Source organism: Musca autumnalis, unplaced genomic scaffold (assembly GCF_047663935.1).
Source record: "Musca autumnalis isolate F117 unplaced genomic scaffold, ASM4766393v1 scaffold_5, whole genome shotgun sequence".
In the NCBI taxonomy this organism is placed as follows: Eukaryota; Metazoa; Arthropoda; class Insecta; order Diptera; family Muscidae; genus Musca; species Musca autumnalis.
This window is the reverse complement of record NW_027412088.1, coordinates 16,071,935-16,097,163: the sequence shown is the minus strand read 5'-3', so window position 1 is coordinate 16,097,163 and position 25,229 is coordinate 16,071,935. Positions and strand designations below refer to the sequence as shown.

Sequence of the window (25,229 nt, the reverse complement as noted above, 5' to 3'; positions counted from 1 at the left end):
CGAGTTTTGAAACAATCGATTTTTTTGATTACCAGCCGTATTAAGCGTTTTTAGCGCCGTTGATATATTTGCATTACTTCGAAGAAACAAAAGTCAACCAACTTACGCATCCATAAATTTATTGTTTACAAAATGCAAAAATATGAGAAATTGGAAAAAATTGGCGAAGGAACCTATGGAACGGTGTTTAAGGGCCGCAATCGTGAAACAATGGAGATAGTGGCCCTTAAACGTGTAAGATTAGATGAGGATGACGAAGGAGTGCCCTCTTCTGCTCTGAGAGAAATTTGTTTATTAAAAGTAAGTACACATCTCAACACCATACCACAAAGGATATTCGGTGAATGATTTCATTCGTTTTTTTTTTCATTTAATAAAGGAACTAAAACATAAGAATATCGTACGACTTTACGATGTACTACATTCGGAGAAAAAATTAACTTTGGTTTTTGAGCATTGTGACCAAGATTTAAAGAAATATTTTGATAGCCTTAACGGGGAAATCGATATGCAAGTGTGTCGAAGTTTTATGTTACAACTCTTGAGAGGGTTGGCATTTTGCCACAGTCGTAATGTGCTACATCGAGACTTGAAACCCCAAAATCTTTTGATTAATAAAAATGGAGAATTGAAATTGGCAGATTTTGGTAATTATTTGAATGTTAATATAATATTTGTTGTTTCCTAATAATGTTCGCCATTTAATAGGTCTTGCTAGAGCCTTTGGGATTCCCGTGAAATGTTACTCGGCCGAAGTTGTAACACTTTGGTATAGACCTCCTGATGTATTGTTCGGTGCTAAATTGTATACAACCAGTATTGATATGTGGTCGGCTGGTTGTATTTTTGCCGAATTAGCTGATGCCGGTAGACCATTGTTTCCTGGTTCTGATGTTTTAGATCAATTAATGAAAATTTTCCGTGTTTTGGGTACACCAACAGAAGAAACATGGCCGGGTGTTACTCATCTATCTGATTATGTGGCATTACCACGTGAGTATTATTTGCGTCAAACGATTTCATTGTGTTTACATGTATTTCTCATTTTAGATTTCCCTGCAATAACTTCTTGGAGCCAAATTGTACCACGTTTAAATTCCAAAGGACGTGATTTATTGCAAAAATTATTAGTTTGCCGACCAAATCAACGTATTAGTGCCGAACAGGCCATGTTGCACCCGTATTTCACAGAAAGTTCCAATCACTGAAGATCCAGCTACACGCTAAGCTGCAAACGATTAGATATTTAAGCAAAATCTCCTTGTACCAAAACTTCTTACATACTTTTGTTGTTTCTTTTTTTCTTGCTACTTTTTTTGTTTTCTTTTTTAAAGTTAAATAATATTAATTTAAGTGATTGTTTTTAAGCTATACAATTTTGAGAGATTAGTGTGATCTTTATATATATTGCAAAGAGAGCAACATACAACGTTTATGAGTAAAAATATTATAGCAAAATCATTAATAACAAAATGAATGTATAAATAAACAATATATCTATACATTTTTAAAGAGTAAAATCAATGTGTGTTTTCAATTATAATTATATTCGTGCATACATTTTAAACTATTTTGCATTTCCATTAAACTAAAAGAAAGAAATAAAACGAACCATAGTGGTGGTATCATCTTTCTTGAAATCGACACTTAAAACCTGTTATCATATCACCGTTTGCGACTCTTATCATGCATAACAGATACGATGGATTGGTTCACTAATGTTTCGTTTTGTATACGTATATTTTAGGATTTTGAATATATTGTGCCAGACCAAAAATTACGCTGTAGGAAAAAATACTGTGCTACTATTCTCAAAGAAATGCGAAGCACTATTAATATTAATAACATTTACTTAGTCTCTTCCTATTTAAGTGTAGCGTGAATTTGCAAAGCGGTTTCCATATTTAGTATGGATGTACATATGTATTTGCTCTCGCTTATTATTCTTCGAATGTGATCTTGGACCTCCTACGTCTAGATATCCAGGTCCAGTTTCAAGCAAGGGGACGGATTTCAGACTTCAAATGTCACGAACGTGACAATTTTCAGTTTGGATGACAGTAATCGAACAAGCGATTATATGCCCGCCCCTTCAGGTTTGAATCGCCACAGTAATTACTCCAAGCAGAGACATTTTGGTCTAAGGTAACTCTCGTTTAAACGGTCTGGCAATATACACAGATGGATCCAAGATATAATTTTCCATACTTCCCAAGTAAGGCTACTTCTAATTCGCTCAAACCGATTTTGGTGCTCCTTGTTTTATTTTACTGCATTTCCGAGATTAGAAGCACCCATTCCTTCGGAAATGGTCTTTAGAAGCACCCATTCCTTAGGAAAGGGTATTTAGAAGCACCCATTCCTTAGGAAAGGGTCTTTAGAAGCACCCATTCCTTAGGAAAGGGTCTTTAGAAGCACCCATTCCTTAGGAAGGGTCTTTAGAAGCACTCATTCCTTAGGAAAGGGTCTTTAGAAGCACCCATTCCTTTGGAAGGGGCCTTTCGAAGCACCCTTTCCTCTGGAAAGGTCTTTAGAACGAACATTTCCTCTGGAAAAGGTCTTTAGAAAAAACATTTCCTCTGGAAAGGATCTTTAGAAGCACCCTTTCCTTTGGAGAGGATCTTTGGAAGCAACCTTTCCTTTGGAAAGGATCTTTGGAAGCAACCTTTCCTTTGGAAAGAATCTTTGGAAGCAACATTTCCTTTGGAAAGGATCTTTGGAAGCAACCTTTCCTTTGGAAAGGATCTTTAGAAGCACCCGTTCCTTTGGAAAAGATCTTTAGAAGTACCCTTTCCTTTGGAAAGGATCTTTAGAAGTACCCTTTCCTTTGGAAAGTATCTTTAGACGCACCCTTTCCTTTGGAAAGGATCTTTAGAAGCACCCCTTTATTCGGAAACGATCTTTAGAAGGAACCTTTCCTTTAGAACGGATCTTTTGATCTTTCCTTTGGAATCGATCTTTAGAAGCACAAGTTCCTTTGGAAACGATCTTTAGAAGCCCCCTTTCGTTTGGAAAGGATCTTTAGAAGCACCATTTCTTTGAAAAGGATATTTAGAAGCACCCTTTTCTTTGGAAAGGATCTTTGGAAGCATCCTTTGTTTAAGAAATGATCTTTAGAAGCACTCTTTCCTTTGGAAACGATCTTTAGAAGCCCCCTTTCGTTTGGAAAGGATCTTTAGAAGCACCATTTCCTTTGGAAAGGATCTTTAGAAGCACCCTTTCCTTTGAAAAGGATCTTTAGAAGCACCCTTTCCTTTGGAAAGGATCTTTAGAACAGCGACGACCACAGAAATACAACCAAAGCGAAGACATGTATGGACGTATGAGTGAAAAAAGCAACAACCACATTATGTTTTTGTTTGTTTACATTCATTTACAGTGTACGTGAGAGAGAGAAGCAAATGCAAAAACAACTCAGTGGGCGCCCTCACTATACGATCTAAGCAAAGAAGCTCGTCCCTGCTTTAGAAGCACCCTTTCCTTTAGAAAGGATCTTTAGAAGCACCCTTTCCTTTGGAAAGGATCTTTAGAAGCACCCTTTCCTTTGGAAAGGATCTTTAGAAGCACCCTTTCCTTTGGAAAGGATCTTTAGAAGCACCCTTTCCTTTGGAAAGGATCTTTAGAAGCACCCTTTCCTTTTAAAGGATCTTTAGAAGCACCCTTTCCTTTGGAAAGGATCTTTAGAAGCACCCTTTCCTTTGGAAAGGATCTTTAGAAGCACCCTTTCCTTTGGAAAGGATCTTTAGAAGCACCCTTTCCTTTGGAAAGGATCTTTAGAAGCACCCTTTCCTTTGGAAAGGATCTTTAGAAGCACCCTTTCCTTTGGAAAGGATCTTTAAAAGCACCCTTTCCTTTGGAAAGGATCTTTAAAAGCACCCTTTCCTTTGGAAAGGATCTTTAGAAGCACCCTTTCCTTTGGAAAGGATCTTTAAAAGCACCCTTTCCTTTGGAAAGGATCTTTAAAAGCACCCTTTCCTTTGGAAAGGATCTTTAGAAGCACCTTTTCCTTTGGAAAGGATCTTTAGAAGCACCCTTTCCTTTGGAAAGAATCTTTAGAAGCACCCTTTCCTTTGGAAAGAATCTTTAGAAGCACCCTTTCCTTTGGAAAGGATCTTTAGAAGCACCCTTTCCTTTGGAAAGGATCTTTAGAAGCACCCTTTCCTATGGGAAATGTCTTAAGAAGCACTCTTTCGTTTGGAAAGGATCTTTAGAAGAACCTTTTCCTTGAGAAAGGATCTTTAGAAACGCCCTTTCCTTTGAAAAAGATCTTTAGAAGCATCCTTTTCTTTGAAAAGGATCTTTAGAAGCACCCTTTTCTTTGAAAAGGATTTTTAGAAGCACACTTTTCTTTGAAAAGGATCTTTAGAAGCACCCATTCCTTTGGAAAGGGTCTTTAGAAGCACCCATTCCTTTGGAAAGGGTCTTTAGAAGCACCCATTCCTTTGGAAAGGGTCTTTAGAAGCACCCATTCCTTTGGAAAGGGTCTTTAGAAGCACCCATTCCTTTGGAAAGTGTCTTTAGAAGCACCCATTCCTTTGGAAAGGGTCTTTAGAAGCACCCATTCCTTTGGAAAGGATCTTTAGAAGCAGCCTTTCCTTTGGAAAGGATCTTTAGAAGCAGCCTTTCCTTTGGAAAGGATCTTTAGAAGCACCCTTTCCTTTGGAAAGGATCTTTAGAAGCACCCTTTCCTTTGGAAAGGATCTTTAGAAGCACCCTTTCCTTTGGAAAGGATCTTTAGAAGCACCCTTTCCTTTGAAAAGGATCTTTACAAGCACCCTTTCCTTTGGAAAGGATCTTTAGAAGCACCCTTTCCTTTGAAAAGGATCTTTAGAAGCACCCTTTCCTTTGAAAAGGATCTTTAGAAGCACCCTTTCCTTTGGAAAGGATCTTTAGAAGCACCATTTCCTTTGGAAAGGATCTTTACAAGCACCCTTTCCTTTGGAAAGGATCTTTAAAAGCAACCTTTCCTTTGGAAAGGATCTTTAAAAGCACCCTTTCCTTTGGAAAGGATCTTTAGAAGCACCCTTTCCTTTGGAAAGAATCTTTAGAAGCACCATTTTCTTTGGAATGGATCTTTAAAAGCACCTTTTTCTTTGGAATGGATCTTTAAAAGCACCCTTTTCTTTGGAAAGGATCTTTAGAAGCACCCTTTTCTTTGGAAAGGATCTATAGAAGCCTTTGGAAAGGATCTTTAGAAGCACCCTTTCCTTTGGAAAGGATCTTTAGAAGCACCCTTTCCTTTGGAAAGGATCTTTAGAAGCACCCTTTCCTCAGGAAAGGATCTTTAGAAGCACCCTTTCCTTTGGTAATGATCTTTAGAAGCACCCTTTCCTTTGGTAATGATCTTTAGAAGCACCCTTTCCTTTGGAAACCATCTTTAGAAGCCCCCTTTCGTTTGGAAAGGATCTTTAGAAGCACCATTTCCTTTGGAAAGGATATTTAGAAGCACCCTTTTCTTTGAAAAGGATCTTTAGAAGCATCCTTTGTTTAGGAAAGGATCTTTAGAAGCACTCTTTCCTTTGGAAAGGATCTTTAGAAGCACTCTTTCCTTTGGAAAGGATCTTTAGAAGCACTCTTTCCTTTGGAAAGGATCTTTAGAAGCATTCTTTCCTTTGGAAAGGATCTTTAGACGCACCCTTTCCTTTGGAAAGGATCTTTAGACGCACCCTTTCCTTTGGAAAGTATCTTTAGACGCACTCTTTCCTTTGGAAAGGATTTTTACAAACACCCATTCCTTTGGAAAGGTCCTTTCGAAGCATCCTTTCCTCTGAAAAGGGTCTTTAGGAGCACCATTTCCTCTGCAAAAGGTCTTTAGAACATTTTCTCTGAAAAAGCACCCTTTGCTTTGGAAGAAGTGCACTTTCCTTTGGAAAGGATCTTTAGACGCACCCTTTCCTTTGGTAATGATCTTTAGAAGCACCCTTTCCTTTGGAAACCATCTTTAGAAGCCCCCTTTCGTTTGGAAAGGATCTTTAGAAGCACCCTTCCCTTTGAAAAGGATCTTTAGAAGCACCCTTCCCTTTGAAAAGGATCTTTAGAAGCACCCTTTCCGTTGGAAAGGATCTTTGGAAGCAATCTTCCCTTTGGACAGGATCCTTAGAAACACCCTTTCCTTTAAAAAAGATCTTTAGAAGCACCCTTTGCTTTAGAACGGATCTTTTGAAGCACCTTTCCTTTGAAAAGGATCTTTAGAAGCACCATTTCCTTCGGAAACCATCTTTAGAAGCATCCTTTCCTTTGGAAGAAACAGTATTTACTTTGGGAAGGATCTTTTGAAGCACCATATCCTTTGAAAAGGATCTTTAGAATCACCCGTTCCTTTGAAAAGGATCTTTGGAAGCACCCTTTCCTTTGGAAAGGATTTTTAGAAGCACTCTTTCCTTTGGAAAGGGTTTTTAGAAGCACTCTTTCCTTTGGAAAGGATCTTTAGAAGCACCCTTTTCTTTGGAAAGGATCTTTAGAAGCACCCTTTTCTTTGGAAAGGATCTTTAGAAGCACCCTTTTCTTTGGAAAGGATCTTTAGAAGCACCCTTTTCTTTGGAAAGGATCTTTAGAAGCACCATTTCCTTTGGAAAGGATCTTTAGAAGCACCCTTTCCTTTGGAAAGGATCTTTAGAAGCACCCTTACCTTTGGAATGGATCTTTAGAAGCACTCTTTCCTTTGGAAAGGATCTTTAGAAGCACTCTTTCCTTTGGAAAGGATCTTTAGAAGCACCCTTTCTTTTGGAAAGGATCTTTAGAAGCACCCTTTCCTTTGGAAAGGATCTTTAGAAGCACCCTTTCCTTTGGAAATGGTCTTTAGAAGCACCCTTTCCTTTGGAAATGGTCTTTAGAAGCACCCATTCCTTAGGAAAGGGTCTTTAGAAGCACTCATTCCTTAGGAAAGGGTCTTTAGAAACACTCATTCCTTAGGAAAGGGTCTTTAGAAGCACCCATTCCTTAGGAAAGGGTCTTTAGAAGCACCCGTTCCTTTGGAAGAAGCACCCTTTCCTTTGGAAAGGATCTTTAGAAGCACCCGTTCCTTTGGAAGAAGCACCCTTTCCTTTGGAAAGGATCTTTAGAAGCACCCTTTCCTTTGGAAAGGATCTTTAGAAACACTCTTTATCCTTCGAGAAGGATCTTTAGAAGCACCCCTTTATTCGGAAAGGATCTTTAGAAGCACCCCTTTATTCGGAAAGGATCTTTAGAAGCACCCCTTTATTCGGAAAGGATCTTTAGAAGCACCCTTTCCTTTGGAAATGATCCTTAGAAGCACCCTTTCCTTTGGAAAGGATCTTTAGAAGCACCCTTTCCTTTGGAAAGGATCTTTAGAAGCAACCTTTCCTTTGGAAAGGATCTTTAGAAGCAACCTTTCCTTTGGAAAGGATCTTTAGAAGCACCCTTTCCTTTGGAAAGGATCTTTAGAACACCCTTTCCTTTGGAAAGGATCTTTAGAAGCACCCTTTCCTTTGGAAAGGATATTTGGAAGCACCCTTAACAGATTTTATGCCTGTTCCAGAACCTGCAATAATCTACTAATTTTTACTACGATAAGAAATTTCCTTTTACTTATCGAAAAATATTAAGAATTAAGCGTAGTACACACTGACCAACAAAACTGACAGTCATCGACGTCTATTTCGTTAATATCAAAGTCTAGCTGAATAATTGTTTTTCTAATCTGTCGTAAAAGTACGTTGACTGTCAGTTTTGACTGATGGTGTGTACTCCCCTTTAGTAGATTCTTGGAGTTCTGGAAAATACCATTTATTTTCATGTTTCTCAAGCTAAAATCCATTTACCTGTCCGAAAAAAAAATCAAATTATTAAGCAAAACAAATCTGCTACAATTTCACCGCCTTTTGAAAATGAAAATCCGTTAAAATTTGTAATTTAATGCTACGTTTTGTTAAACATTTTTTGCATACAACTCTGTATTTTTTACCCGTCGAATTAGGCGTTTTTATACACTTGAGTATGTTGACATTACTCACATGAAAAGCCTATTGTTTTTACTGTCAGAATTTGTCTGAAAGGTAAACATTACATTGGACATTGGGATTGATCCTGCGCATAAAAGGCAAGTGGCCAAATATCCCGTCAAGCCGGCCAAAATATTTAGTATATATTCATACTTTTCGACTGCCAAAGCAAAATTAGAACATTTCATGTTTTGCTCCAACTTGCTTTATTAAATTCATCAAATTCCATAAGAAACGTACAAATTAACCAACCACAAAGTGTTCTACATATTCTATTTATAGTCGATAATTTGATAACGTTTGTGTTTCTTTTCGTAAATAGTATTTTGGATAGCATTTATTAATGGCTTGGGGTTTTGTAACTTGCGGTCCCAACGAGGCACTGGTGGTTTCAGGTAATTTTGGAATATGTTGTAATGCTTTGATGAACAATTTCAGCACCTTGTACATTGGAAGAAGCTGTTTTTCAAATGAAATTGTAAGAAATATTACGAGTTTTTTTTTAATAAAAAAAGTGGTTTTAATTAACATGAAAGATTGGGTGATATCAGCCTTTTGACGTCATATACGGATTTATCGATATTTGAAGAATTCTAACTAGAGATGGTTGTGGCGTTTCGATTAATACATATATGAATGCCAACGCTAATTTACCGTTGTATTGATATATTATTTAAAATTTTAAAATGTTGTTTATTTCTTTGCAGGATGTTGTTATATGAAACCGCTGTTAGTGCCAGGAGGTCGCGCCTTTGTATGGCCAACAATCCAACAAGTTCAAAGGTAAGTGTGTAAATGGGAAAGTTGTATCTAGTTGAAACTATCTATTTTGAGGAATTGGCCACCAACTAACTTTGCTAACATATCGCCAACAATAAAAAGAAATCCGAATTCCATTTCTTCAAAATAACATAAAATAAACAAAAACAAGTCTAATATTTGTATTTTTCAGAATATCTTTGAACACAATGACTTTGCAAGTTGAAAGTCCTTGTGTCTATACCAGTCAGGGTGTACCCATTTCGGTTACTGGTATTGCCCAAGTGAAAATTCAAGGTCAAAATGAGGACATGCTATTGACTGCATGTGAACAATTTTTGGGTAAACCTGAATCGGAGATACGTCACATTGCTTTGGTCACCCTAGAGGGCCATCAACGCGCCATAATGGGATCAATGACGGTTGAAGAAATCTACAAGGATCGCAAGAAGTTTAGCAAACAAGTGTTTGAAGTGGCCTCATCTGATTTGGCAAATATGGGCATTTCAGTGGTCTCCTACACCATAAAAGATATACGCGATGAAGAGGTAAGAAGAAAGGAATTGTTAATCAAAATTGTTTTAAATTTTATTTTGGAATGAATACTTTATTTTCTTTCTTTTTTATTTTGTTTATTAAACATACACTTTAATTCAATACATGACAGGGAGCAGCCAAGGTAGGAATAGACTAATTTACGTTGCACAATGTACATACAGTGACTGTCACTAAAAATGATGCAACCTGAAATAAAAAATGTAAACGTTGATAACTTGGAAACGAGTTGAGATTTTTTAACAATTCAAAAAACAATTTTGTATGACGAAGAGTTATCTTTAAGATGGCGTATATTCCGTTTAAGGTACCGTTATACCTTTTTAATGTGAGCATTAAAAATGATGCACCAAAATAATCGATTAAAAAATTCCAATTTTTCGCTTTTTATGCAATTTTAATACTCAGAATGGTGGAATTATTGGTTCCCTATCGTTTTCAGTAGTTTTGTCAATGATTCCGATAGAAAAAATTATATTCTTGACGTAATATTGGCATGTTTGTAATTAATGTCCGTTTGTAGGCAATTAATTTGGCTAGAAATTTCTAGTTTTTGAAGTTATTTTCCAAAAATTGACCATGAAAAATCATGATGGGTTGTATCCAGACTACGTACAAACAACCTAATGATATACGGAAAGTCCTGTATTAGCCAGGCATGCCCTATATTATACTAGTCTTTAACGGCGTTGCCCTGATAGAGGTAAAAATCCGATAAAATTTTAGTATAACTGTACTGTAAACGGAATATTTTTGTACGCCATCTTAAAGACAACTCTTCGGCCTGTAAAATTGTTTTTTGAATTGTTAATATATCTCAACTCGTTTCCAAGTTATCAACGTTTACATTTTTTATTTCAGGTTGCATCATTTTTAGTGACAGTCACTGTATGTTATTTTAGTTGTTGTGATGCTTATGTTGTAGAAAAGTCGATGTTAACAAAAAACACCAGTTTGTTAAAAAATTGAGTACGCAAAATCCCCGGTTAAATTTCATTGCTATGTACATATATACAAACTCCCCTATGCAAACTGGTGTTCCCACTCCTCCTACACTTTCGTGTCGTAAAGAATGATATTTAAAATTATCTTTACAACCTCCCCCCCTAGGGTTATTTGAAATCATTAGGTATGGCCCGTACGGCTGAAGTTAAACGTGATGCTCGCATTGGTGAGGCTGAGGCTCGCTGTGATGCCCAAATCAAAGAAGCCATTGCTGAAGAACAACGTATGGCTTCACGTTTCCTCAACGATACGGAAATTGCCAAGGCACAACGTGATTTTGAAATTAAAAAAGCTGCCTATGACGTTGAAGTCCAAACGAAAAAAGCCGAAGCTGAAATGGCCTATGAACTGCAAGCGGCTAAGACCAAACAACGCATAAAGGAGGAGCAAATGCAAGTCAAGGTTATTGAACGCACCCAAGAGATTGCCGTACAACAGCAGGAAATTCAAAGACGTGAAAAGGAACTTGAGGCAACTATCCGTCGTCCGGCCGAAGCTGAGAAATATCGTTTGGAGAAAATTGCCGAGGCCAATAAGATGCGTATAGTTATGGAGGCTGAGGCAGAAGCTGAATCGGTGAGTAATTAGGAAAACTTTGGATTTTGGAATTATAGAAGGCATCCACAGGTGTTATTAGATTAAATATATTTATAGAAGAACATAGTTTTCTATAGGAAAGGATCTTTAGAAGCACCCTTTCCATTTTAAAGGATCTTTGGAAGCAGATTTTACTTTTTAAAGGATTTTTGGAAGCAGCCTTTACTTTGGGAAGGATCTTTAGAAGCACTCTTTCCTTGGGAAAGGATCTTTAGAAGCACCATTTGCTTTGGAAAGAATCTTTAGTAGCACCCTTTCCTTAGGAAAGGATCTTTAGAAGCACCTTTTCCTTTGGAAAGGATCTTTAGAAGCACTCTTTCCTTAGGAAAGGATCTTTAGAAGCACCTTTTCCTTAGGAAAGGATCTTTAGAAGCACCTTTTCCTTAGGAAAGGATCTTTAGAAGCACCTTTTCCTTTGGAAAGGATGGTTAGAAGCACTCTTTCCTTTGGAAAGAATCTTTAGAAGCACTCTTTCTTTTGGAAAGGATCTTTAGAAGCACCCTTTTCTTTGGAAAGATCTTTAGAAGCACCCTTTTCTTTGGAAAGATCTTTAGAAGCACCATTTCCTTTGGAAACGATCTTTAGAAGCATCCTTTCCTTTGGAAAAAATCTTTAGAAGCACCATTTCCTTTGGAAATGATATTTAGAAGCCCACTTTCCCTTGGAAAGGATCTTTAGAAGCACCATTTCCTTTGGAAATGATCTTTAGAAGCCCCCTTTCCCTTGGAGAGGATCTTTGGAAGCACCCTTTTCTTCGGAAATGATCTTTAGAAGCACCTTTTCTTTTGGAAAGGATCTTTAGATGCACCCTTTTCTTTGGAAAGGATCTTTAGAAGCACCATTTGCTTTGGTAACGATCTTTAGTAGCACCATTTTCTTTGGAAATGATATTTAGAAGCACCTTTTCTTTTGGAAAGGATCTTTAGAAGCACCCTTTCCTTACGAAAGGATCTTTAGAAGCACCCTTTCCTTAGGAAAGGATCTTTAGAAGCACCCTTTCCTTTGGAAAACATCTTTAGTAGCACCATTTTCTTTGGAAATGATATTTAGAAGCACCTTTTCTTTTGGAAATGATCTTTTGAAGCCCCCTTTCCCTTGGGAAAGGATCTTTAGAAGCACCATTTGCTTTGGAAAGAATCTTTAGTAGCACCCTTTCCTTAGGAAAGGATCTTTAGAAGCACCTTTTCCTTTGGAAAGGATCTTTAGAAGCACTCTTTCCTTAGGAAAGGATCTTTAGAAGCACCTATTCCTTAGGAAAGGATCTTTAGAAGCACCTTTTCCTTAGGAAAGGATCTTTAGAAGCACCTTTTCCTTTGGAAAGGATGGTTAGAAGCACTCTTTCCTTTGGAAAGAATCTTTAGAAGCACTCTTTCCTTTGGAAAGGATCTTTAGAAGCACCCTTTTCTTTGGAAAGATCTTTAGAAGCACCATTTCCTTTGGAAACGATCTTTAGAAGCATCCTTTCCTTTGGAAAAAATCTTTAGAAGCACCATTTCCTTTGGAAATGATATTTAGAAGCCCCCTTTCCCTTGGAAAGGATCTTTAGAAGCACCATTTCCTTTGGAAATGATCTTTAGAAGCCCCCTTTCCCTTGGAGAGGTTCTTTGGAAGCACCCTTTTCTTCGGAAATGATCTTTAGAAGCACCTTTTCTTTTGGAAAGGATCTTTAGATGCACCCTTTTCTTTGGAAAGGATCTTTAGAAGCACCATTTGCTTTGGTAACGATCTTTAGTAGCACCATTTTCTTTGGAAACGATCTTTAGAAACACCCTTCCCTTTGGAAAAAATCTTTAGAAGCCCCAATTTCATTTGGAAATGATATTTAGAAGCACCTTTTCTTTTGGAAAGGATCTTTAGAAGCACCCTTTCCTTACGAAAGGATCTTTAGAAGCACCCTTTCCTTAGGAAAGGATCTTTAGAAGCACCCTTTCCTATGGAAAACATCTTTAGAAGCACAATTTCCTTTGGAAATGATCTTTTGAAGCCCCCTTTCCCTTGGTCTTCAATAGGAAGACCTTTTGGTCTTCTAAAAGAAGATATTTTTGACTTCTGTAGGAAGGCCTTTTTGTCTTCTATAGGAAGACCTTCTAGTTTTCTATAGGAAACTTCTTCCTATACAAAACTAAAAGGTCTTCCTATAGAAGACAAAAAGACCTTCCTACAGAAGACCAAAATATCTTTTGTTAGAAGACAAAAAGTTCTTCCTATAGAAGACCAAAAGGTCTCCCAATTGAAGACCAACAGATTTTCCTTTTGGTTTCCTATTGGAATATATTTTGTTCGTCTATAGGAAAGCCATTTGGTCTTCAATAGGAATACCTTTTGGTCTTCTAAAAGAAGATATTTTGGACTTCTGTAGGAAGGCCTTTTTGTCTTCTATAGGAAGACCTTTTAGTTTTCTATAGGAAACTTCTTCCTATAGGAAACTTCTTCCTATACAAAACTAAAAGGTCTTCCTATAGAAGACAAAAAGGTCTTCCTATAGAAGACCAAAATATCTTTTTTTAGAAGACCAAATGGTCTCCCAATTGAAGACAAACAGATTTTCCTTTTGGTTTCCTATTGGAATATATTTTGTTCGTCTATAGGAAAGCCTTCAGTTTTTCTATAAAAAGATCTTTCGTTCATCTGAAGGAAGGGCTTCTGGTCTTTTATAGGAAGACCTTTTGATCTTCTATTAGAAGACTATATGTGAAGACCATTTGGTGAGACCTTGACCTTTCGGTCATCTCTAGGAAGACATCTTTTGTAAGAAGACCTCTTGGTCAGCTATAGGAAGACCTGCATTCTTCTATTAGAAGACCTTTGGGAATTCTGTTCGTCTTTATATGGAGAAATTTTGACCTTTTGATCTTCTTTAAGAAGACCTTTTGGTCTTCTATAGGAAGACCTTTAGGACTTCTATAGGAAGAACTTTAGGTTTCTTGCAGGAAGACCTTCTGGTCTTCTATTAGAAGTCCTTTTGACCTTCTATAGGAAGAACTTTTCGCCTTCTATTGGAATACCTTATGGTCTTCTATTGGAAGACATTTTGTTCATATGTAGGAAGGTATTTTTATAAGAAGACCTTTTGATAGTCTATAGGAAGACCTATTGGTTTGGTATTCTATTGGGAGTCCTATAAAGTTTTAAATTATTCCATTTTTATTTCAGATTAAAATACGCGGTGAAGCTGAAGCCTTTGCTATTGCCGTCAAGGCTAAAGCTGAGGCAGAACAAATGAGTCAAAAGGCCGAGGCCTGGCGTGAATATCGTGAAGCAGCCATGGTTGAAATGTTGTTGGACACATTACCCAAGGTAAATTCTCTTGAAATGCAATAACTATTCAAACCCTTAAATAATATATTATTCCCCTCTTGTTAATTTAAGGTGGCCGCTGAAGTTGCTGCTCCATTGTCGCAGGCAAAGAAAATCACCATGGTATCATCGGGACAGGGTGAAATTGGTGCTGCCAAACTAACTGGCGAAGTTTTACAAATTGTCAATAAAGTACCAGAACTTGTTAAGAATATAACCGGTGTTGATATTGCTCGGGTACGTCCCAATCCTGCATTTATATAATAAGGAGGGAACACATGATCTTAACAAAAACATTCTTATGTGCCGAAGATAAAAAATTATAAAAAAAACAAATTCAATTTAGTTAACAAAACATAAGACTTAAAAAAAACCAGCAACAACTTACAATCAATTACACTTTTTGCCCTCAACAACTTTATACTCTACTCTATCTTTCTCTCTACTAATGATAACATCTTTATATAGAATACTTTTTTAAATTAGTTTTCTTTTATTTTTCTTATTTTTATTTTCAGTCTGTGCATGCTGCTTAAAAAAACAATCTTTGATTATAATCTGTCAAGTCAAGTCAATCAAAAACATATTGGAAAATGTATGAACATCATAAAAAACGAAATTAAAAAAATATTTTATTATGCATTTATAAAACTTTATACACACACACACATTTTTGAGGATTACATTTGTAAAATTTAACCGAATCTCACTTTTTTGTTAAACAATTATTTTTTTTTTCAACTGTGGTAAATATCGTCGTTTGTCAGGTATTAACTTATTGCACAAAAACAATTTTTTGTTAATTTATATACATATTTACTTCTTGTTTTGTTTTCTTTTATGGTATACTTTTTGCTAAAAAAATATTTTTTACAAACACTTCATATTTTCTACTAAAATTTACATGGAAAATCACACAAAAGAAAAAAATAATAATGAACAAAATCCCATAAGATTATACACTTGTATTTTGTACTTTTTCGTGTACTAACAGAAAAAAAAATAAAATAAATAAGGCATCAAAACTGATTGTATGTAATTGTAACTTTCATGTCGACAAGAAAAATATATACTCTTTTTGTATAAACAAAAGTAATTTGTTGTGTTTTAATTAGTTGTAGTTTTTCTACTCCCCGTGAGTTTTGTCCTCTGTCCCCTCATCTTATAGGGGAAATTTAAGTTCAGAATAAGGCTGGCTTCTATGCCGTCTGGTAAGGGTGTTAAAACTGTTACGTTCATATCACCCTACTTGAGGAACTACCAACTCTCACGGTAACACCCGAGCAAGTACTGCAACGAAAGCACCTCATTGTGTTGCTGTACTGGAAGAATCTTTGCCTCCTAATGTAGATGGCCCACTGAAGACGTGAGGAGGCACTTGAGGACCTTGTTCCTGCTTTTCAGTTTGTCGCAGGCAGTTAAGGCATGCAGGCAGCTAAGGCTTGAACGTAGTGTCGAATTTGGCTCCTAGAATTTTGTGCAGTTTGTAGACGGAATTCTGCTACCATCGACCACGACATTCAACTCTTTTCTCACCTGCGTCGTTCATGTGGTGAACAGAGTGGCCGTAGATTTAGTGGCGGAAATCGACTTATTCCACACGTGAAAAAAGGTGGTAAGATAGGTTAAATAGGAGTTCAGTCTTTCACAACCAGGATCGTACAGTCATCTGCATACATTACGATCTGGATGCCGTCTGGAGAGTGCGGAATACAGGAGAGGTAAGGGTTAAACAGTTCTGCTGTTTCACTCTTTGGGATTTGGACTTTTTGTTCCTGAATTCTACGTACGACTGGCGTCCACAAATATAATTGATTATCCAACGTTTTAGACTTGGATGGAGGGTTGTCTGCTCAATGTCCCAAACAGCGAGGAGTACCTGACAGTATGGATGATAAAACAGTGATGGTGGCTCTTAACTTATAAAAAGCCTTTGATAGGGCTGGTGCCGCATCGTCAGTTGCTTTGTATTCATTCATGAAACTAGGGGTTATTAGATCGAGTTCCCCACTACTGCAATTTCATAAAATTACTCTAGTATGGGATTTTAAGAACCCCTAGTTTCATGCACGAATACAAAGCAACTGACGATTCGGAACCGGCCCTATCAAAGTCAAGAGCCACCATCACTGTTCCATCACACAGCTTATCCGGGTTTAGTCCTCGACAAATATGTGTGGAGATGTCGTGAAGCGCTGTTGTCGTGCTGAGCTGCTTACGGAAACCATGCTGAAGATCGGCAACTAGATAGTTATTTCTGACGCTGGTGAGGACTAAGGCCTCAAGGGCCTGGCTGCTACAGGTAACAAAAGAGAAATCGGCCTGTACTTCGGCTTCAGTAGCGACACGCCATTCGGACTGGCTTATAAGTCCCTTCCTGAAAGAATGAGTGCTTCTATAGCCCCTTTCTGAAAGAAAGGGTGCTTCTATAGACCCTTTCTGAAAGAAAGAGTGCTTCTATAGACCCCTTTTGAAAGAAAGGGTGCTTCTATAGACCCTTTTTGAAAGAAAGGCTGCTTCTATAGACCCTTTTTGAAAGAAAAGGTGCTTTTATAGACCCTTTTTGAAAGAAAGGGTGCTTCTATAGACCCTTTTTGAAAGAAAGGGTGCTTCTATAGACCCTTTTTGAAAGAAAGGGTGCTTCTATAGACCCTTTTTGAAAGAAAGGGTGCTTCTATAGACCCTTTTTGAAAGAAAGGGTGCTTCTACAGACCCTTTTTGAAAGAAAGGGTGCTTCTATAGACCCTTTTTGAAAGAAAGGGTGCTTCTATAGACCCTTTTTGAAAGAAAGGGTGCTTCTATAGACCCTTTTTGAAAGAAAGGGTGCTTCTATAGCCCCTTTCTGAAAGAAAGGGTGCTTCTATAGCCCCTTTCTGAAAGAAAGGGTGCTTCTATAGACCCCTTTTGAAAGAAAGGGTGCTTCTATAGACCCTTTTTGAAAGAAAGGCTGCTTCTATAGACCCTTTTTGAAAGAAAAGGTGCTTTTATAGACCCTTTTTGAAAGAAAGGGTGCTTCTATAGACCCTTTTTGAAAGAAAGGGTGCTTCTATAGACCCTTTTTGAAAGAAAGGGTGCTTCTATAGACCCTTTTTGAAAGAAAGGGTGCTTCTATAGACCCTTTTTGAAAGAAAGGGTGCTTCTACAGACCCTTTTTGAAAGAAAGGGTGCTTCTATAGACCCTTTTTGAAAGAAAGGGTGCTTCTATAGACCCTTTTTGAAAGAAAGGGTGCTTCTATAGACCCTTTTTGAAAGAAAGGGTGCTTCTATAGCCCCTTTCTGAAAGAAAGGGTGCTTCTATAGCCCCTTTCTGAAAGAAAGGGTGCTTCTATAGACCCCTTTTGAAAGAAAGGGTGCTTCTATAGACCCTTTTTGAAAGAAAGGCTGCTTCTATAGACCCTTTTTGAAAGAAAGGGTGCTTCTATAGACCCTTTTTGAAAGAAAGGGTGCTTCTATAGACCCTTTTTGAAAGAAAAGGTGCTTCTGTAGACCCTTTTTGAAAGAAAGGGTGCTTCTATAGACCCTTTTTGAAAGAAAAGGTGCTTCTGTAGACCCTTTTTGAAAGAAAGGGTGCTTCTATAGACCCTTTTTGAAAGAAAGGGTGCTTCTATAGACCCTTTTTGAAAGAAAGGGTGCTTCTATAGACCCTTTTTGAAAGAAAGGGTGCTTCTATAGACCCTTTTTGAAAGAAAAGGTGCTTCTGTAGACCCTTTTTGAAAGAAAGGGTGCTTCTATAGACCCTTTTTGAAAGAAAGGGTGCTTCTATAGACCCTTTTTGAAAGAAAGGGTGCTTCTATAGACCCTTTTCGAAAGAAAGGGTGCTTCTATAGACCCTTTTTGAAAGAAAGGGTGCTTCTATAGAACCTTTTTGAAAGAAAGGGTGCTTCTATAGACCCTTTTTGAAAGAAAGGGTGCTTCTATAGACCCTTTTTGAAAGAAAGGGTGCTTCTATAGACCCTTTTTGAAAGAAAGGGTGCTTCTATAGACCCTTTTTGAAAGAAAGGGTGCTTCTATAGACCCTTTTTGAAAGAAAGGGTGCTTCTATAGACCCTTTTTGAAAGAAAGGGTGCTTCTATAGACCCTTTTTGAAAGAAAGGGTGCTTCTATAGACCCTTTTTGAAAGAAAGGGTGCTTCAATAGACCCTTTTTGAAAGAAAGGGTGCTTCTATAGACCCTTTTTGAAAGAAAGGGTGCTTCTATAGACCCTTTTTGAAAGAAAGGGTGCTTTTACAGACCCTTTCTGCAAGAAAGGGTGCTTCTATAGACCCTTTTTGAAAGAAAGGGTGCTTTTACAGACCCTTTCTGCAAGAAAGGGTGCTTCTATAGACCCCTTTTGAAAGAAAAGGGTGCTTCTTTAGACCCCTTTTGAAAGAAAGGGTGCTTCTTTAGAACCTTTTCGAAACAAAGGGTGCTTCTTTAGAACCTTTTCGAAACAAAGGGTGCTTCTTTAGAACCTTTTCGAAACAAAGGGTGCTTCTTTAGAACCTTTTCGAAACAAAGGGTGCTTCTTTAGAACCTTTTCGAAACAAAGGGTGCTTCTTTAGAACCTTTTCGAAACAAAGGGTGCTTCTTTAGAACCTTTTCGAAACAAAGGGTGCTTCTTTAGAACCTTTTCGAAACAAAGGGTGCTTCTTTAGAACCTTTTCGAAACAAAGGGTGCTTCTTTAGAACCTTTTCGAAACAAAGGGTGCTTCTTTAGAACCTTTTCGAAACAAAGGGTGCTTCTTTAGAACCTTTTCGAAACAAAGGGTGCTTCTTTAGAACCTTTTCGAAACAAAGGGTGCTTCTTTAGAACCTTTTCGAAACAAAGGGTGCTTCTTTAGAACCTTTTCGAAACAAAGGGTGCTTCTTTAGAACCTTTTCGAAACAAAGGGTGCTTCTTTAGAACCTTTTCGAAACAAAGGATGCTTCTTTAGAACCTTTTCGAAACAAAGGGTGCTTCTTTAGAACCTTTTCGAAACAAAGGGTGCTTCTTTAGAACCTTTTCGAAACAAAGGGTGCTTCTTTAGAACCTTTTCGAAACAAAGGCTGCTTCTTTAGAACCTTTGCGAAACAAAGGGTGCTTCTTTAGAACCTTTTCGAAACAAAGGGTGCTTCTTTAGAACCTTTTCGAAACAAAGGGTGCTTCTTTAGAACCTTTTCGAAACAAAGGGTGCTTCTTTAGAACCTTTTTGAAAGAAAGGGTGCTTCTATAGACCCTTTTTGAAAGAAACGGTGCTTCTATAGACCCTTTTTGAAAGAAACGGTGCTTCTATAGACCCTTTTTGAAAGAAAGGGTGCTTCTATAGACCCTTTTTGAAAGAAAGGGTGCTTCTATAGACCCTTTTTGAAAGAAAGGGTGCTTCTATAGACCCTTTTTGAAAGAAAGGGTGCTTCTATAGACCCTTTTTGAAAGAAAGGGTGCTTTTACAGACCCTTTCTGCAAGAAAGGGTGCTTCTATAGACCCTTTTTGAAAGAAAGGGTGCTTTTACAGACCCTTTCTGCAAGAAAGGGTGCTTCTATAGACCCCTTTTGAAAGAAAGGGTGCTTCTTTAGACCCCTTTTGAAAGAAAGGGTGCTTCTTTAGAACCTTTTCGAAACAAAGGGTGCTTCTTTAGAACCTTTTCGAAACAAAGGGTGCTTCTTTAGAACCTTTTCGAAACAAAGGGTGCTTCTTTAGAACCTTTTCGAAACAAAGGGTGCTTCTTTAGAACCTTTTCGAAACAAAGGGTGCTTCTTTAGAACCTTTTCGAAACAAAGGGTGCTTCTTTAGAACCTTTTCGAAACAAAGGGTGCTTCTTTAGAACCTTTTCGAAACAAAGGGTGCTTCTTTAGAACCTTTTCGAAACAAAGGGTGCTTCTTTAGAACCTTTTCGAAACAAAGGGTGCTTCTTTAGAACCTTTTCGAAACAAAGGGTGCTTCTTTAGAACCTTTTCGAAACAAAGGGTGCTTCTTTAGAACCTTTTCGAAACAAAGGGTGCTTCTTTAGAACCTTTTCGAAACAAAGGGTGCTTCTTTAGAACCTTTTCGAAACAAAGGGTGCTTCTTTAGAACCTTTTCGAAACAAAGGGTGCTTCTTTAGAACCTTTTCGAAACAAAGGGTGCTTCTTTAGAACCTTTTCGAAACAAAGGGTGCTTCTTTAGAACCTTTTCGAAACAAAGGGTGCTTCTTTAGAACCTTTTCGAAACAAAGGGTGCTTCTTCAGAACCTTTTCGAAACAAAGGGTGCTTCTTTAGAACCTTTTCGAAACAAAGGGTGCTTCTTTAGAACCTTTTCGAAACAAAGGGTGCTTCTTTAGAACCTTTTCGAAACAAAGGGTGCTTCTTTAGAACCTTTTCGAAACAAAGGGTGCTTCTTTAGAACCTTTTCGAAACAAAGGGTGCTTCTTTAGAACCTTTTCGAAACAAAGGGTGCTTCTTTAGAACCTTTTCGAAACAAAGGGTGCTTCTTTAGAACCTTTTCGAAACAAAGGGTGCTTCTTTAGAACCTTTTCGAAACAAAGGGTGCTTCTTTAGAACCTTTTCGAAACAAAGGGTGCTTCTTTAGAACCTTTTCGAAACAAAGGGTGCTTCTTTAGAACCTTTTCGAAACAAAGGGTGCTTCTTTAGAACCTTTTCGAAACAAAGGGTGCTTCTTCAGAACCTTTTCGAAACAAAGGGTGCTTCTTTAGAACCTTTTCGAAACAAAGGGTGCTTCTTTAGAACCTTTTCGAAACAAAGGGTGCTTCTTTAGAACCTTTTCGAAACAAAGGGTGCTTCTTTAGAACCTTTTCGAAACAAAGGGTGCTTCTTTAGAACCTTTTCGAAACAAAGGGTGCTTCTTTAGAACCTTTTCGAAACAAAGGGTGCTTCTTTAGAACCTTTTCGAAACAAAGGGTGCTTCTTTAGAACCTTTTCGAAACAAAGGGTGCTTCTTTAGAACCTTTTCGAAACAAAGGGTGCTTCTTTAGAACCTTTTCGAAACAAAGGGTGCTTCTTTAGAACCTTTTCGAAACAAAGGGTGCTTCTTTAGAACCTTTTCGAAACAAAGGGTGCTTCTTTAGAACCTTTTCGAAACAAAGGGTGCTTCTTTAGAACCTTTTCGAAACAAAGGGTGCTTCTTTAGAACCTTTTCGAAACAAAGGGTGCTTCTTTAGAACCTTTTCGAAACAAAGGGTGCTTCTTTAGAACCTTTTCGAAACAAAGGGTGCTTCTTTAGAACCTTTTCGAAACAAAGGGTGCTTCTTTAGAACCTTTTCGAAACAAAGGGTGCTTCTTTAGAACCTTTTCGAAACAAAGGGTGCTTCTTTAGAACCTTTTCGAAACAAAGGGTGCTTCTTTAGAACCTTTTCGAAACAAAGGGTGCTTCTTTAGAACCTTTTCGAAACAAAGGGTGCTTCTTTAGAACCTTTTCGAAACAAAGGGTGCTTCTTTAGAACCTTTTCGAAACAAAGGGTGCTTCTTTAGAACCTTTTCGAAACAAAGGGTGCTTCTTTAGAACCTTTTCGAAACAAAGGGTGCTTCTTTAGAACCTTTTCGAAACAAAGGGTGCTTCTTTAGAACCTTTTCGAAACAAAGGGTGCTTCTTTAGAACCTTTTCGAAACAAAGGGTGCTTCTTTAGAACCTTTTCGAAACAAAGGGTGCTTCTTTAGAACCTTTTCGAAACAAAGGGTGCTTCTTTAGAACCTTTTCGAAACAAAGGGTGCTTCTTTAGAACCTTTTCGAAACAAAGGGTGCTTCTTTAGAACCTTTTCGAAACAAAGGGTGCTTCTTTAGAACCTTTTCGAAACAAAGGGTGCTTCTTTAGAACCTTTTCGAAACAAAGGGTGCTTCTTTAGAACCTTTTCGAAACAAAGGGTGCTTCTTTAGAACCTTTTCGAAACAAAGGGTGCTTCTTTAGAACCTTTTCGAAACAAAGGGTGCTTCTTTAGAACCTTTTCGAAACAAAGGGTGCTTCTTTAGAACCTTTTCGAAACAAAGGGTGCTTCTTTAGAACCTTTTCGAAACAAAGGGTGCTTCTTTAGAACCTTTTCGAAACAAAGGGTGCTTCTTTAGAACCTTTTCGAAACAAAGGGTGCTTCTTTAGAACCTTTTCGAAACAAAGGGTGCTTCTTTAGAACCTTTTCGAAACAAAGGGTGCTTCTTTAGAACCTTTTCGAAACAAAGGGTGCTTCTTTAGAACCTTTTCGAAACAAAGGGTGCTTCTTTAGAACCTTTTCGAAACAAAGGGTGCTTCTTTAGAACCTTTTCGAAACAAAGGGTGCTTCTTTAGAACCTTTTCGAAACAAAGGGTGCTTCTTTAGAACCTTTTCGAAACAAAGGGTGCTTCTTTAGAACCTTTTCGAAACAAAGGGTGCTTCTTTAGAACCTTTTCGAAACAAAGGGTGCTTCTTTAGAACCTTTTCGAAACAAAGGGTGCTTCTTTAGAACCTTTTCGAAACAAAGGGTGCTTCTTTAGAACCTTTTCGAAACAAAGGGTGCTTCTTTAGAACCTTTTCGAAACAAAGGGTGCTTCTTTAGAACCTTTTCGAAACAAAGGGTGCTTCTTTAGAACCTTTTCGAAACAAAGGGTGCTTCTTTAGAACCTTTTCGAAACAAAGGGTGCTTCTTCAGAACCTTTTCGAAACAAAGGGTGCTTCTTTAGAACCTTTTCGAAACAAAGGGTGCTTCTTTAGAACCTTTTCGAAACAAAGGGTGCTTCTTTAGAACCTTTTCGAAACAAAGGGTGCTTCTTTAGAACCTTTTCGAAACAAAGGGTGCTTCTTTAGAACCTTTTCGAAACAAAGGGTGCTTCTTTAGAACCTTTTCGAAACAAAGGGTGCTTCTTTAGAACCTTTTCGAAACAAAGGGTGCTTCTTTAGAACCTTTTCGAAACAAAGGGTGCTTCTTTAGAACCTTTTCGAAACAAAGGGTGCTTCTTTAGAACCTTTTCGAAACAAAGGGTGCTTCTTTAGAACCTTTTCGAAACAAAGGGTGCTTCTTTAGAACCTTTTCGAAACAAAGGGTGCTTCTTTAGAACCTTTTCGAAACAAAGGGTGCTTCTTTAGAACCTTTTCGAAACAAAGGGTGCTTCTTTAGAACCTTTTCGAAACAAAGGGTGCTTCTTTAGAACCTTTTCGAAACAAAGGGTGCTTCTTTAGAACCTTTTCGAAACAAAGGGTGCTTCTTTAGAACCTTTTCGAAACAAAGGGTGCTTCTTCAGAACCTTTTCGAAACAAAGGGTGCTTCTTTAGAACCTTTTCGAAACAAAGGGTGCTTCTTTAGAACCTTTTCGAAACAAAGGGTGCTTCTTTAGAACCTTTTCGAAACAAAGGGTGCTTCTTTAGAACCTTTTCGAAACAAAGGGTGCTTCTTTAGAACCTTTTCGAAACAAAGGGTGCTTCTTTAGAACCTTTTCGAAACAAAGGGTGCTTCTTTAGAACCTTTTCGAAACAAAGGGTGCTTCTTTAGAACCTTTTCGAAACAAAGGGTGCTTCTTTAGAACCTTTTCGAAACAAAGGGTGCTTCTTTAGAACCTTTTCGAAACAAAGGGTGCTTCTTTAGAACCTTTTCGAAACAAAGGGTGCTTCTTTAGAACCTTTTCGAAACAAAGGGTGCTTCTTTAGAACCTTTTCGAAACAAAGGGTGCTTCTTTAGAACCTTTTCGAAACAAAGGGTGCTTCTTTAGAACCTTTTCGAAACAAAGGGTGCTTCTTTAGAACCTTTTCGAAACAAAGGGTGCTTCTTTAGAACCTTTTCGAAACAAAGGGTGCTTCTTTAGAACCTTTTCGAAACAAAGGGTGCTTCTTTAGAACCTTTTCGAAACAAAGGGTGCTTCTTTAGAACCTTTTCGAAACAAAGGGTGCTTCTTTAGAACCTTTTCGAAACAAAGGGTGCTTCTTTAGAACCTTTTCGAAACAAAGGGTGCTTCTTTAGAACCTTTTCGAAACAAAGGGTGCTTCTTTAGAACCTTTTCGAAACAAAGGGTGCTTCTTTAGAACCTTTTCGAAACAAAGGGTGCTTCTTTAGAACCTTTTCGAAACAAAGGGTGCTTCTTTAGAACCTTTTCGAAACAAAGGGTGCTTCTTTAGAACCTTTTCGAAACAAAGGGTGCTTCTTTAGAACCTTTTCGAAACAAAGGGTGCTTCTTTAGAACCTTTTCGAAACAAAGGGTGCTTCTTTAGAACCTTTTCGAAACAAAGGGTGCTTCTTTAGAACCTTTTCGAAACAAAGGGTGCTTCTTTAGAACCTTTTCGAAACAAAGGGTGCTTCTTTAGAACCTTTTCGAAACAAAGGGTGCTTCTTTAGAACCTTTTCGAAACAAAGGGTGCTTCTTTAGAACCTTTTCGAAACAAAGGGTGCTTCTTTAGAACCTTTTCGAAACAAAGGGTGCTTCTTCAGAACCTTTTCGAAACAAAGGGTGCTTCTTTAGAACCTTTTCGAAACAAAGGGTGCTTCTTTAGAACCTTTTCGAAACAAAGGGTGCTTCTTTAGAACCTTTTCGAAACAAAGGGTGCTTCTTTAGAACCTTTTCGAAACAAAGGGTGCTTCTTTAGAACCTTTTCGAAACAAAGGGTGCTTCTTTAGAACCTTTTCGAAACAAAGGGTGCTTCTTTAGAACCTTTTCGAAACAAAGGGTGCTTCTTTAGAACCTTTTCGAAACAAAGGGTGCTTCTTTAGAACCTTTTCGAAACAAAGGGTGCTTCTTTAGAACCTTTTCGAAACAAAGGGTGCTTCTTTAGAACCTTTTCGAAACAAAGGGTGCTTCTTTAGAACCTTTTCGAAACAAAGGGTGCTTCTTTAGAACCTTTTCGAAACAAAGGGTGCTTCTTTAGAACCTTTTCGAAACAAAGGGTGCTTCTTTAGAACCTTTTCGAAACAAAGGGTGCTTCTTTAGAACCTTTTCGAAACAAAGGGTGCTTCTTTAGAACCTTTTCGAAACAAAGGGTGCTTCTTTAGAACCTTTTCGAAACAAAGGGTGCTTATATAGACCCTTGCTGAAAGAAAGGGTGCTTCTATATACCCCTTTTGAAAGAAAGGTTGCTTCTCTAGACCCTTTTGAAAGAAAGGGTGCTTCTAATGGTGCTTCTGTAGACCCTTTCTGAAACAAAGGGTGCT

General features: G+C 37.9%; 3 protein-coding genes across 4 annotated transcripts in view; 2 read left to right on the top strand and 1 right to left on the bottom strand.

Annotated features, from left to right (window-relative positions):
* MED23 (mediator complex subunit 23) overlaps positions 1 to 25,229 on the bottom strand; it is a 238,667-nt gene that overhangs the window by 30,664 nt on the left and 182,774 nt on the right. The window lies entirely within an intron of this gene.
* Positions 61 to 1,520, top strand: Cdk5 (Cyclin-dependent kinase 5). Its single transcript, XM_073991918.1, has 4 exons — positions 61 to 300; positions 380 to 647; positions 709 to 993; positions 1,051 to 1,520. Exons 1-4 carry the CDS (start codon positions 133 to 135, stop codon positions 1,206 to 1,208), a joined length of 879 nt encoding a protein of 292 aa, XP_073848019.1. The 5' UTR covers positions 61 to 132; the 3' UTR covers positions 1,209 to 1,520.
* Flo1 (flotillin-1) lies at positions 7,970 to 15,266 on the top strand. 2 transcript variants are annotated; one of them, XM_073957496.1, is made up of 9 exons: positions 7,977 to 8,059; positions 8,284 to 8,356; positions 8,669 to 8,744; positions 8,914 to 9,268; positions 9,388 to 9,399; positions 10,386 to 10,856; positions 14,031 to 14,174; positions 14,247 to 14,411; positions 14,693 to 15,266. In XM_073957496.1, the coding sequence occupies exons 2-9, from the start codon at positions 8,305 to 8,307 to the stop codon at positions 14,708 to 14,710; spliced, it is 1,293 nt and encodes a 430-aa protein (XP_073813597.1). In that variant the 5' UTR covers positions 7,977 to 8,059; positions 8,284 to 8,304; the 3' UTR covers positions 14,711 to 15,266. The 2 variants fall into 2 exon arrangements, with proteins under 2 accessions (XP_073813598.1, XP_073813597.1); XM_073957497.1 differs by lacking the exon at positions 9,388 to 9,399 and having other exon boundaries at positions 7,970 to 8,059.

Bases quoted from the DNA above. Each gene is read 5' to 3' on its own strand.
- Flo1 (XM_073957496.1), top strand. From the start codon at position 8,305: ATGGCTTGGGGTTTTGTAACTTGCGGTCCCAACGAGGCACTGGTGGTT. The intron at 8,357-8,668 runs GTAATTTTGGAA...ATTTCTTTGCAG, and splicing joins CGAGGCACTGGTGGTTTCAG to GATGTTGTTATATGAAACCG. The intron at 8,745-8,913 runs GTAAGTGTGTAA...TGTATTTTTCAG, and splicing joins ACAATCCAACAAGTTCAAAG to AATATCTTTGAACACAATGA.
- Cdk5 (XM_073991918.1), top strand. From the start codon at position 133: ATGCAAAAATATGAGAAATTGGAAAAAATTGGCGAAGGAACCTATGGA. The intron at 301-379 runs GTAAGTACACAT...CATTTAATAAAG, and splicing joins GAGAAATTTGTTTATTAAAA to GAACTAAAACATAAGAATAT. The intron at 994-1,050 runs GTGAGTATTATT...TTCTCATTTTAG, and splicing joins TGATTATGTGGCATTACCAC to ATTTCCCTGCAATAACTTCT.